This window comes from Ziziphus jujuba, chromosome 8 (genome assembly GCF_031755915.1).
Source record: "Ziziphus jujuba cultivar Dongzao chromosome 8, ASM3175591v1".
NCBI classification, from domain to species: Eukaryota; Viridiplantae; Streptophyta; class Magnoliopsida; order Rosales; family Rhamnaceae; genus Ziziphus; species Ziziphus jujuba.
In genome coordinates this window covers 10,898,285-10,911,443 of record NC_083386.1, presented here as the reverse complement: position 1 = coordinate 10,911,443, position 13,159 = coordinate 10,898,285, and the positions used below count along the sequence as shown (strand labels likewise).

At 29.4% G+C, this 13,159-nt stretch overlaps 1 protein-coding gene across 1 annotated transcript; it reads right to left on the bottom strand.

Annotated features, from left to right (window-relative positions):
* Nucleotides 1-6,800: 6,800 nt before the first annotated feature.
* On the bottom strand, nucleotides 6,801-9,398 carry LOC107413364 (stemmadenine O-acetyltransferase). The gene has a single exon (XM_025071895.3). The coding sequence runs from the start codon at nucleotides 9,330-9,332 to the stop codon at nucleotides 7,974-7,976; it is 1,359 nt and encodes a 452-aa protein (XP_024927663.3). The 5' UTR covers nucleotides 9,333-9,398; the 3' UTR covers nucleotides 6,801-7,973.
* Nucleotides 9,399-13,159: the final 3,761 nt, after the last annotated feature.

The window sequence follows — 13,159 nt, the reverse complement described above, 5'->3', positions numbered from 1 at the left end:
ATTGACCATTCTACATAGACAGACTGATATGAGATACAGAGATATTTAAGACTTTCACATGTCTCCTATTTTTTTTTTTATTTTTTTTTATGAATAAAAAAATGAGTTTTCTAGTGGGTATCATCGAGCAAAAGTTTGAGAACTATAGATCATGGGTAGCCATAGCTTAAACAACCCCAGAAAGAGTCCATATATTATCCAACCCACCATCATATGGTTGCCCCAATCTCCCTCCCTACAGTGTAAGATGGCATATGGGATCCACACCAAAATGCTTACTGGAGCTGCTGGGACTCAAATCCAACACGCAGGTATGATGGAGAGCCAGCTCCTACAACTTGCCCCACCCCTTGGGTGTATGTCTCCTGATTTTTCCTTTCAATCATCAATCTCATATGAGGGATTCTCTGACTTTTGTTTTGTTTTGTTTTCGAGATGATAGAGACTAGACGGTAGTGTGTTTGGTAACAAATGAAAGTAATGGCGTGTTTACATAGGATTATCAAAACGAGTGGACACCATCATTTAATACTGGCTGGCTGCCCCGTGTGATACAAACCAGAAGAAACTCTTAAGTCTCTAATACTCCCGGAGTAGTGAGTGAGTGGCTACTACTCCTGCGTGTAGATTCATGCCACCGTCGATAAATATTATATTGCAAAATTATAAAAAGAAAAATTTGATGATTCTCTTTCTGATAAAGAAATCATTTTCTCTTTAAAAAAGAGATTCTTAGATTCTTTGCAAGGTTGAAGGTTCAAAGCATGAAATCGACTCAAATTAAATTGCTGAAATGCAGGTGCTTGAAAAATCTTTGTATTTATAAAGATTTGGACATTTGTTTAGCTAGTCAAATTTAAATATTGTAAATTAATTCTATTTTGTATATTTTGTAATAACGAAAAAGAGTGTCTTTGTTTGATTAGATCAAGTTTTGCTAACAAGAGAAGGTGAAAATGGAAGGAAGAAAGAGCCGTGCAGTCCAGGAAGAAGAGTTTCCATGTTGTCATTTTGCATTTTCTGATGTGGAAAAAATTCTCCACATGGCATCAAACTATATGCAGGAGTAGCTACCCATTTAGTACTCCCGAATACTAGAGGCTTTTTTTTTTTTTTTTTTTTTTTGAGGATATAAAACCATAAGGGAGTTGGGTTATTGGTGTATTGGAAATTTGGACTTTTCGACCTTTTTTTTATTTATTTACTTTTTTAACGCAACTCTTGCTTTTTATTATTAAAAAAAAAAAAATCATTCATGATTTTTTTAATTTTAGATGATGATGATGATGATGATGATGATAATAATAATAATATTAAAGATAATATAATTATTAAAGAAAATTGATTATGTTATTAAAAGAATAATAACAATTTAATTTTTATTAATTATAATAGAAAATTCATATTATTAATTTTAATTATTTTTTAATGTTAAATCATTTGCTTAATTCTTTTAATATATATAGTTTTTGATATTGTGACTATTATGATGAATAATAATCCAAACTCTATTAAATATAATATGACTAGTTTAATTAATTTTTTAAAACTATATGAGTAATAATAAAAAAATCAATTTATCTATTTTAAATTTATAAAAAAATTTATATGACTAATAATAAGAAATTTATTTTGTCTATTTTGGATAATGTAATTATTTATACCAAATTATACGAATAATAAAATCATTTTATTTTAATAAAAATAATTTTCTTACCAAAAATTATAATGTAATATAATTGTGCACTAAATACTGTACAATATTTATGCAATATAAGTTAATATAACACAGATTATACAATACAGGCTATTACAATCTAAATACAATCTAGTATACCAAATAAGTTTTTATTGAATCATATTGTGAAGCTGGGAAATTGTAGGCACATTCCTTTTTGGTATTAAATTTTGTCATCGTTTTCTACTAAAAGAATTGGTATTTGTGTTTCCTCTTCTAAAATTTATGAGTTTCATATTTAAATTAACAAAATTGCTGTATTTGTTAATTATATCTTCATACTTCATAGTCTTAATTTTGAAATTAATCTTTTTTTTTTTTAACTTGAATTTGGTGATAAAAGATAATATGTGATCAAGACTAATATTTCAGAATACCTTCAACGATAAATGCTATAATGTTGATTTTTTAAAATTTTAGTATTGGCATCCCCTCTCCAATGGTAAATGCCAATATCAAATTTTTTGGCATCACCTCTCTAATGACATATATCAAAAAATAGCATTAGCAAATAAATATTTATTTAATCACATTATTATTTTAAACGTTTATCACAATTATACATCATATCTTTTGTCTATCACTTTTTTTTCCCCATCTATTAAAGCTTATTTACTTTTCTTTATATATGAAATTTTATTATTTACTACCATATTTTATTTCATCTACCAACATTATTATTATTATTTTTTCATCTACCACCTTTTTTTTTATTCTACCAAAATTTTATTTACTATTATATTATTTTCTCCGTACTATCATAATCTATACTATTTCTTCTTTTTACAGTTTGACTTAAGTGGCTTTTCAGTTTTTTTTTTTTTAAAGAAAAAAAAAAACCGCGGAAAGCGTATGAAATAGGAAAAAAAAAATGGTGGAATGGACTGCCAAGTGAAACAATGTTGGGTTGGGTCTTAGTTTCTTTAAATTTAAATAATTAAAAATTAAAATTATATTATTTAATAGTGTGAATTCCATAAATATTATTATAATAGAGTTTAGTATCAAAAAATGTTAATTGCATTTTTAATGCCAATCAAATTTTATACCAAAAATACTATTGGTATTTTATGCAATGCACCACTGAAAAGCACAAAAAATATATTTTTACTATATTTTGGTATTACAATAGTAAAATGTAAAATCATTAAATTGGACAATCACCTAAATGTAATCAAAGTGATCGATGAAGGAATGCAAATAAAGCGAACAGATTGCATTCTATTTTGCGCATGCACATTGAGCTATCTATATTCTATTTGTTCTTTCAGACAAGAAGTTCGAATGATCTTTTGAAGATTTTTCAAGTGGATCTCAATCAAATCCATTACTGGGTACTCTTAAATCAACTCAACATTCATACACAAACATCCAACACAAAACTCTAATCCCAGAATTAAAATTAAATTTTTTCTTTTTTTGCATGAAGGGATTCAAATTAATTTTAACTGTTCTTAGCAATTATATTTATTTCTCATATAGACACCAGCCATCGACATACATATAATCATAATCCTTTGGACCTTGAACTGAGTGATCATTTGGACCTTTGATATGTTTGTAAATATGAATATTATTATATTAAAATGTTTATTTTTTTTTATATTTTTAAATTTTGTAATTTTGTGATTTAAACTTTCAACTTTAAAATTCTTGATTTATTATTTATTGTATTTTGGATTATATTTGACTCTTAATTAATGGAGTTTAACAGTTGCATCACATGCAGGTAAGTGACTGACATTAAACTAAATTAAATTTCAAATTAAAACCAAATGTATTTTAATACCTGGTTTTAAAATCGTTGCACTTTTAATGCTCTTTATTTTCAAAAAAATTGCATTTTGATACCCCACATATAATTCATATAAGATAGTCGTTAAGACTCTTGTTAGCTAAAAGTTAACATAACCAAATGCATTTTAGTACTCTTTAAAATTACACTTTAATATCTTACATTTTTTGAAAAAATTGCACTTTGTGTTCATATGCATTCACGTGAGATAGTCATTAATACTTAAAGTCAAACATAATCTAAATTATAAAAAATTGTAAATTGGAGGGTTAAATGGCAACTTTTAAAATTCAAAGATCTAAACCACAAAATTATGAAAAAAAAATAAATTAAAATGCAATAATTTCTAGATTACATATGGCATATATCAATGAGTAAGAAAAGCAGATATTGGTAAAACCTTACGGATAGAGAGAGAGAGAGAGAGAAACAGAGAGAGAGAGAGAGACAGAGCGCTAGTGACAAAGGTTGAAAGGGACATTAAGCTTGAAAGAGAATCTAATATTATTTGTTTGTAAATATTAATTTGTTTGCTTTTTTTGCTAAGTACTTATTCGGGTCATATTTCAGAAAACGCATAGACATAATGGTGGAATTCTCGCTTACTGCAAAATATTCGGAATTTGCCGATACTCGGAGACATTATTTATTATTTATTTGGAAAGCATTTATTGAATCATGTCAGAAACACATGGTTTGAGTTCTCAGTTATGGTTATAATAGCAGAGTTCTCGGTTATGAAAAATATTTGGAAGTATTTGCTGATATTTTGCTGTGGTTGGGGAGTGGCAGAAGGTTGTGTATATATATTTAATATATATAAAGGAATTGGATATTCAAACTAGTCGATAATCAGTGCTAAAGGCCCAGCATGCTCCACATTTACCCTGCATCAATTATTAAAAAATCAACCATCTATTTAGACTGCACTGGCAATATAAGCAGGAGTTCTAGGATTGTATTTAGGTTACTTTAAAAAACATCAAAATGGTGTTCCAACAAATTAAAACATAGCCTCTATCTTTCTTATGTATTTTTTAAGTTTTTACTGTTAGGTTTTTCAAAACAGACTAAGAATCAATACCCAATTCATGGGAAACCAGAACCCAAAATTTAAAGAATTTAATTATGGAACTACTGTAGTAATTAAGTTTGAAATTATAGATACACTAGCATAATTACTGTAAAAATCATTTTTATTCCCTGACATACACTCGAAAACCAATATTCGTTACGTATACAACCAAATTTCATAATTGTTTTGTTCCTGTCTGAATCTAATTACCTTCCATGCTTTTCCTGATCCACTTAAATATCACTAAGATTATGACCACTACTAAATTAAAAAAAAAAAAGAAATTAGATTAATTGAAGTTTAATATCTTGAATTTTTGCCGAATTGCACACTGCACCTTCAAATTTAAATGGTAAATTAAACTTTTAATTTGCAATTTGTTTAAACTAATCCAATTACTAAATTGCTTTAAAAAATTTAAAAATTGAAAAAAAATTGATTATTTTTCTATTCAATTAGACTTCGCTCAATAACAATTTCATTTTTTATTTTTTTATTTTTAAATTGTTTATAGTTTATGTACTTTAATAGTTTATTACTGATATAGTTGATAATAATTAAAATTTATTATATATATCAATTAACTATAAATATTTAAAAAAAAATAAAAACAATACAATTTTAAATTGTATTTTATTTTGTGTTTAGAAATGAAGATATCTAGCTATCATCGGCTAACGTTAACAAATCACTGGATTAATCAAATTACATATAATTTAGAAAAAACAAAAAAGAAAGAAGTTGTCAAGAAAGGAAATGAAACAGGGTCCATATTGTCCTATCACATTCTAATTCCACACCATAAGCATAGCCTAATATTTCCGACTGCCCAAAGGGGATTCACGATTTCAATCGAGTTTCATTTTTTTTCCTTTCTTAATTAAAAAAATGTTTAAATTTTATCTTTCGGGCAAGCTAATTTAGTTATTGCAAATTTATCGTTTGGGCAACGTAATATTTAAATTTTATCTTTTCAATTTCTCAAAACCTTTAGATTTTTGGGTCCATAGATAGCACAGGAATTTTCTTTTAAGAATGAAATTCATATTTGATTGAACCAAAAAATTAAGAGCACAAAAACGCTTTTTTCAAGTTGATGGCAGATAGTTATTTTAAAAATTAAAATTAAAAAGCTTAATAGCAGATATTTAATTTATTTCTATAATGATATTTTCTGCCTTCTTTTTTTTTTTTTTTTTTTTGGGTGGGTGAAACAGATCTGCCTGTGATTGGTGCCAAATTGGTTGAAAAACTATCAAAACCGAAAAGAGTTTATAATGATGCGCCTTTATTGATTTATTTGTTATCCCTGATCCTATTTTACATTGCATTTCTTTGTTTGGTTCTCTTTGCTCATTTTTTTTTTTTATTTCAAGGAGAATATATTTGAATGGCAATTTACAATGAGGGGCTTGGGGTTTTATGTTCCTTGCATGTTGTGGATTAGCAACTTGGCCTAGTTCATTTGTTTGTGATTTGCTAAGAAGTTTATGGTTTTCTTTTCTTTCAGCCAAATTTGGAACTCCCAAACTCCAGAAAAGCTAATTGATGAGGAACTATTTCTGCTTAACGTGTCTTCCCCATGAACAAATTATTGCTTAACATTTTTTATGCTAATAAAAATATCAAATATTTCAGATTCATGAATATACGTCTATGCAAGTAATCCCCTGTAACTCAATCCAGCGCCTTACAGGCTCCAGAATGGAAACCCACTACCACCAAAGAGAGAGGATTGGGATGAATTGGAATATTTAATTAATGTATCCAATATTGTTAGCAATTAATAATATATATATATATATATGCATAATTTGGCAAATATTGGTTTCAATGAAACAAGTAAATCTATCATCATTCAAGGTCATAATAAAACATTCAATGAATATGGTACAAAATTATAATAATAAGAACAAAAAATAAACAAACAGTAAGCACCATCGAATCTGACTAAATCACGATGCCTTTCGTATCCTTAACAATTTAGTGGTAGTAATTCACCAAAAAAAAAATTAATAATAATATAATAATAAAATTTAGTGGTAGTAAGTCATATCAGTAAGCTATTCAATTTGGCTAGATCCAGGTATGCATAATTTTCAACATGGTAAGCATCAGTTAGGCCAACAAACTAATCTTTTATTTACCAGACACATAGACAGTTTGTTCTACAAACAACTTCTTTTAGAAATAATCTGGCAAAAATAAAAAATAAAAAAAATGAAAGAAATTAGTATTTGATGTAAGTGTTAAACAGACATTAGAATTAGCATTCTTTCCTTGCATGAAATAACGGTTTTAACTCTGCATCAAAACAATGCCAAGAAATCTGGCAAAGAGAATAATAAAGAAACTACTTATTTAACTTTTTAATGAACCTGAAAAATTTCATCCCTCTCTGCTTCTTTAATTTTTTCTTCCCTTTTCTTCTTTCCCGGAATCTTGACCTGGTATTTTTCTGATTACCTCAGCCAAAAGATTTTATACCATGAGAGTGTTTCCTGCATGCATCAACCAGTTGAGGATAAAAAATAGTGCAGAGCATAATGGTCAAACCTCAGCTTCCTGAGCTGCCTCAGTTTTTTCTTGATTTGCTGTCCTAATACATAGAGTCCCTCCTTTTTCTCTTGAATCAATCAGCATGTAGTATAAGGAAACAAAGTTAATGACATATAAAGATATGCGCATATTGCCGCGAAATGGTAACCAGAGGAGCATATGCCTGTGATATATATATATATATATATATATTCCGTTAAAAACAGCTATATTCAAGTCAAAAAGAAAAGTAATACGTTCAATCGAAGAATAATAATAAAGTGATTAAAAAATTATTTCATGGAGAGAAACTTGCTCAACACTTGTATTTGTATCTTTGTCATCATTTCTTCTTCTTCTTCTTCTTCTTCTTCTTCTTCTTCTTCTTCTTCTTCTTCTTCTTCTTCTTCTTCTTCTTCTTCTTCTTCTTCTTCTTCTTCTTTTTTTTTTTTTCTTTTCCATAAAATATATAAACATAGAAACATAGATGATTTATACTGAAATTTCAGACCTAATACCAAACAATCCCAGAGAGTAATGCACGATAACCTCAACAACCTCTCCATCATATTTGACAATATATGTATATACCACATAAAGCATGCATTAAACACAACAATAAAAATGAACACTAGATTTTTTTCTTTTTTTCTTTTTTTCTTTTTCTTAAACGACAAGTGATTGAGCACTATAGTGATCCTCTTGTTTTGCTCATGCATACTAAACTAACTAAAACTCTTTGTTCCCAAACATAGACAAACTGACAAATATCTAGTACTACTTAAAGAAAAACGGAATCCTATATAAACATATTGATCACTATTGATTCAGAGACTTGAAATGCCTGGATTTGGGGAAGCAAATGCAAGAAAATTAGGATCATTCTCCAACACAACCATCAATTTCTCCTCCAAGGTCACCCAAGCTTCAATCCCATTGCCCCACTGTGTGTCAACAAATATAACCAGGTTCCTAAAAGCAGCTCCCACTTTCCCCATAACACCAAGCCAAAATGGCTTTCCCCATCCGAAATCAAGCTCGTTAAAGAAACTATTACTCCAGCTAGTGAACGCAAAAATGTCTGGCTTTTCAGATTCTAAAGAAAGCATTGCTTCTAGCTGGTTCAAGAACTCCGACATGATTGAAAACCCATCTTCACCCTGTAAACTCTCCAAGAACTCGTCGTCGAACAAACCCAGTGCTTCTTTGAAAAGCCCCACCAACTTGTTCAGCTCCAAGTCTGTTTCTGAAGAAGGGTTAGCAGCCACTGTTCCCCACCAGAACAGATTCCCTGTGGAAGCATCCAACGACTGTGGCGGCTTCACCCTGGGCCTCAGGTTCACCGCGTGTGCCAAAACTGAAGTCCTTGGCGATCCTGACATCGACCAAGAAGCAGCCATTGCGTGCTTCCAAATGAAACAAGTCAATGTCTCAATCCTTGATGGTTTTGGGACACTTTCGCTTTTTGCCTTGGACTTCAAATTAGTTATGGATTTCGCATCAAACACGAACCGTCTTGTGATGTAATTGCTTTCTTTGAACCACAAATGATCCATCAAATCTATGTAGTTCTGAGGCAAATCTCTTGGTGGAAACAATGATGATGATCGAGAAAGATCGGGATGTATCACTTTGTTCGGGTACCCTGAAAATATCGCAGCCCAGGATTTGAGAAGAGAACTGACAGTGGTTCCATCAGCTATCTTGTGGCACAAGGAAACTCCAAGCGCTATTCCACCACAAGCAAAGATGCTCACTTGGAATGCAATCTGGGGAAGATTAACCAAGGTGGTTTCATTTTCCTTGCAAAAGGGATGCAGAGGAACGAAATTGTGGAGAGACTCTGTGTCTTTGAGCTTGAAATACTCTGACATTTTGCAGTTAACTTTGGCTTCCAAAAATAGAACACCCACATGGAAATCATCGACGAGAACATTGTTTTTGGTCCTCCCAGAGAATGGATAGAACAGTGTGAGGGTCTCAGAAAGTGAGTTTTTGAGATGGGTTAAGGTTTTGGGGAGGTTGAAGTTTGGATCAGTAATGGGATAGAAGAAAACCAATGAAGGATAAGTGACAGGAGTGAGCTGGTCGAAGAGGCAGAGTTTGTAAGGTTTGTGATGGTTAAGAGATGGTGAAGATGGTTTTATAAATTGCTTTGAGATGATAGTGACCTCCATGTTCACCATTTTAGCTTAGACGAACAGGTTTTTGGTCTTTTTGAGTTAGAATGATGTAGAAGAGGGTAGAGCTTTTATATACAAGTTTTTGTGGAAGAAAAATAATTAGTAGTTTATTGAGCAAGCAAAGCCACACCTCTCTTAGGGTTCATATCAGTAAAGTGGTAAAATTGGTTCTCCCAATAACAATAAATTGACCACTATATATAGATAAAAATAGATATGAGTAGGTAGTAGACAGATGATAGGACTTTGACATCTCTCCTAATTTCCTTCCGCTCAATCTCAAACGAGGAATTTCTTAAGAAAAAATTCGCATAACAATGATCACTAATGTTAGTTTTAACGTGTTTTGAATTCAAATTCAATGAGGTTTAGAGGTTTAAAATAAATAAATAAATGAATCTCATTCCTTAATTTATCATATGTCCCATAAACAAAAACAAAACAAAACAAAACAAAAAAAAAGAAAAAAAAAGTCCTCTAAGAGAGTGATTTTAAGATATGATAAAGACTAGGAGGTACCTTTGTTACATCAAAATGTGAAGCTGGGAAATGTAGGCCTATTCTAATTAAAAAAATATATATATAGATATATATATATATATATATATATATATATATATATATATATATATATATATATATATATATATATATATATATATATATATATATATATATATATATATATATTTATATATACATTTTTTGTCTTTCCCTCTTCTAAAATATTATGAGTTTCATATTTATATTAACAAAATTGTTATATTTATCAATTAATATCTTCGTACTTCATTTCATAGTCTTTATATTTAAAAATTAATCTTCTTTTTACATTAAATCTGTGATGAAGACAATATGAGAAGGTAAATTAAACATATTTGAAAAGGTAGTTGAAGCGTAAAGAGACTGATCTCTTGGCCAGTCACGGCCACCCATACTTGCCTTAAATGGAATGTAGTCAAAGTGATTGATGAAAGAGCGCAATCAAGCGAACAGAAGTGCATTCTATTTGCGTACAAACTGATCAATCTATTGGTGATTTCAGACGAAATATTTGAATCTTTTGCATCTTTTTCACGTGGATCTCTAGGTACTTTTAACTCAACCTCAATCATTCAAAAACAAACATCCAATCTCAGAAATAAAATTAATATATTTTTTTTCGTTTTGCTTGAAAATTTTAAAACCATATATTTTTGCTGTTCTTGACAAATACATGGAGATGCATATAATAATCTGATGATGATCCTTTAGACCTTTGATAAGTCTGTAAAGATGAACATTGTTAGATCATTGTTTGGAAAATAAGTTTGTAAAGATGAACATTGTTAGATTATTGTTCGGAAAAACAGTGACAGATCATTATTTTATTTTAGAATACTGACAACAGTAATAGATCATTCTTTTTATAAAACAGAAGCTACTATTTGTGCAGGAACCATATGATCCTAAAATGTATTACTTATTATGAACCATGAATTGTCAAGAAATGGCAAGCAGGGTGACAATCAGCATCATGGCCATTCATTATTGCAGTTTCATTGATTTTGAAGAAGGCAAGCTGCTACTTCAATTTCTTCAAATTACCCATCATGATTCCAGTTAATGCAATTAGAGAATCTTATTCTTACCAACAAGCAATATCATTATTGCAGCAAGAGAATATTACAAGAGAAGCAGCAAACCGAAAATGGGACAGGCTTGAATGGTCTTCTGATTCTGCCGTAGTGGTGGAGAATATTACAAGCTCAGAAGATCCCTCTGGAAGGGATTTTAGATATGATTTCATCCTTCTTGGATCTTTGTTCTCAAACTATAACCGGGTTTTGAACCGGAACTGAAGGGATTCTAATATGTTAGCAGACCGAACAGCTAAGTTAGCTTTAAGTGGAAAGGTTTTTGTTGATCTGGAGGACCATTGTTTTGCTTCCCTTCCTAAGGAAATTTTAGATGTTTAGCTTCAGATATGCTTAGTTCTTGTCTAGACTTGTAACCTTCCTCTCTGGAGGTTTTTCGTGTTTTCTTTTAATAATATTTCCTTGTTATCAAAAAACAAGCAATATCAGAATTCCCAACTAATACTAAAACATTTACTAATATAATAAACACTTCTTAACTGAAAAACATCAATAATACAATGTATTTTTCCCAAAAATTAAAAAAGACTGAGAAGTCTCATCATAGAAGATATTATATATTACATATATCTCAAAACTCAAAACTACATAGATATAACACAAGTGGCACAAGCAGGTAAGAAACATGTCTAGTTGAGGGAGAGCTGAAGAAGTTTTATGGAAATCTAACGGAGATGATGCTGTTTTTATGAATGGTTCCTAGATTTGGAGAAGGTTTGTGGCTGGCCTGGAGTGAAGCTTACATTCTATCAAGTCGGCAAACTATATATCTACAAGATATTTTCATATGGATTGAAAGAATCTGCTACTATATTCCCTAACTAGTATCTTTAATGTATCCTATCCATTATTAGTAATTAAATATACATATAATGTTTGCAAATGTCTCCAACACCCTTTTTCAGTGAATATAACGCTTCAGTGTGACCATTGGCCCTTCTTATAGTATATGATGCAATTGTTGGTCTTAGAATCAGCATAAACATTCTTTCCCTGCATGAAATAACAGTTAACTCTGCATAGAACAAGGCTAAGAAATATAGAATAATAATAAAGAAGGTAATTTTAGCTATGAAACCTAGGCTTTCTGGCCTTGTCGATATGGATAAGGAGATGTCTTTCTAAGCTCCTTTCCTATAGGTTTATATATATATATATATATATATATATATATAAAAGGCATATCTACGGTGCAGTTTGTCTTCATGCGAATCCGCACCAAAGTCGATGTTTTACAAAAAAAAAACATTGACTTTAAAAAAAAAAAATATCGCATGCGAACGGATCGCACCATAATAACGCCCTATATATCTATATATGTATGTATGTATATATGAAATTTGGTTGTGCTTGTATATATGTAATGTTTTTTATATAATTTTTTATCGAGATTGGAAATTCAAATAAGGAGCAGTGTTTGAGAAATGCACAAACAATGGCTTTAACACTCAAAGTTGTTGCTACCAAAAGCAAAATTTGTACTCTAATAGGGTAAATTCTATTTTGGTATCATAAAGTTTTAGGTTATGGAATTTCAGCTTTGAATTTTTAATTTGGACGAATTAAATTTTAAGATTTTAAAATTATTACAAATTGGTCAAATTTCTAATGTTAATGTTCAAATTGATGGTACTGATATTAGTATGACATCATACTAACATCATAATTATTTTTCAAAAATAAATATATATATATATATATATTTAATAATTAAAAAAATACAGTTGTTATTTTTTATTTTAAATTTATAGCTTTATATTTGAAAAATTGTATTCATTCCTTCCTTTATTTAAATTAAAATGCCCACATCATAATTAAATATTTTTGGACCTAAAATTAGACAAAAGAAAAGTAAAATTAGTATTTTTGGTCTATAAAATAATTTTATTATACCAAAAATTAAAAATAATTTTTATCCCCAAACCATTAAAAAAAAAAAAAAAAAAGGAAGAAGAAGAAGAAGACCAAAACGCCAAAATAAAAATTAGATGAAAATTGAAAACTAAAACTAATTTTTTTAAAAATTAATAAAGCTATTTAAAAAATTGAAAAAAATACATTAGTCACTTTTCTATTTTATATTTATGGTTTTTTGTCTGAAAAATTATATCCTTTTCCTTTTTATTTAAATTAAATTACCCACAATTATAGTTAAAAATTGTTTGACCTAAAATTAGATTGAAAATTAAAATT

Coding starts and splice junctions, on each gene's coding strand:
- LOC107413364 (XM_025071895.3), bottom strand. CDS start 9,332: ATGGTGAACATGGAGGTCACTATCATCTCAAAGCAATTTATAAAACCA.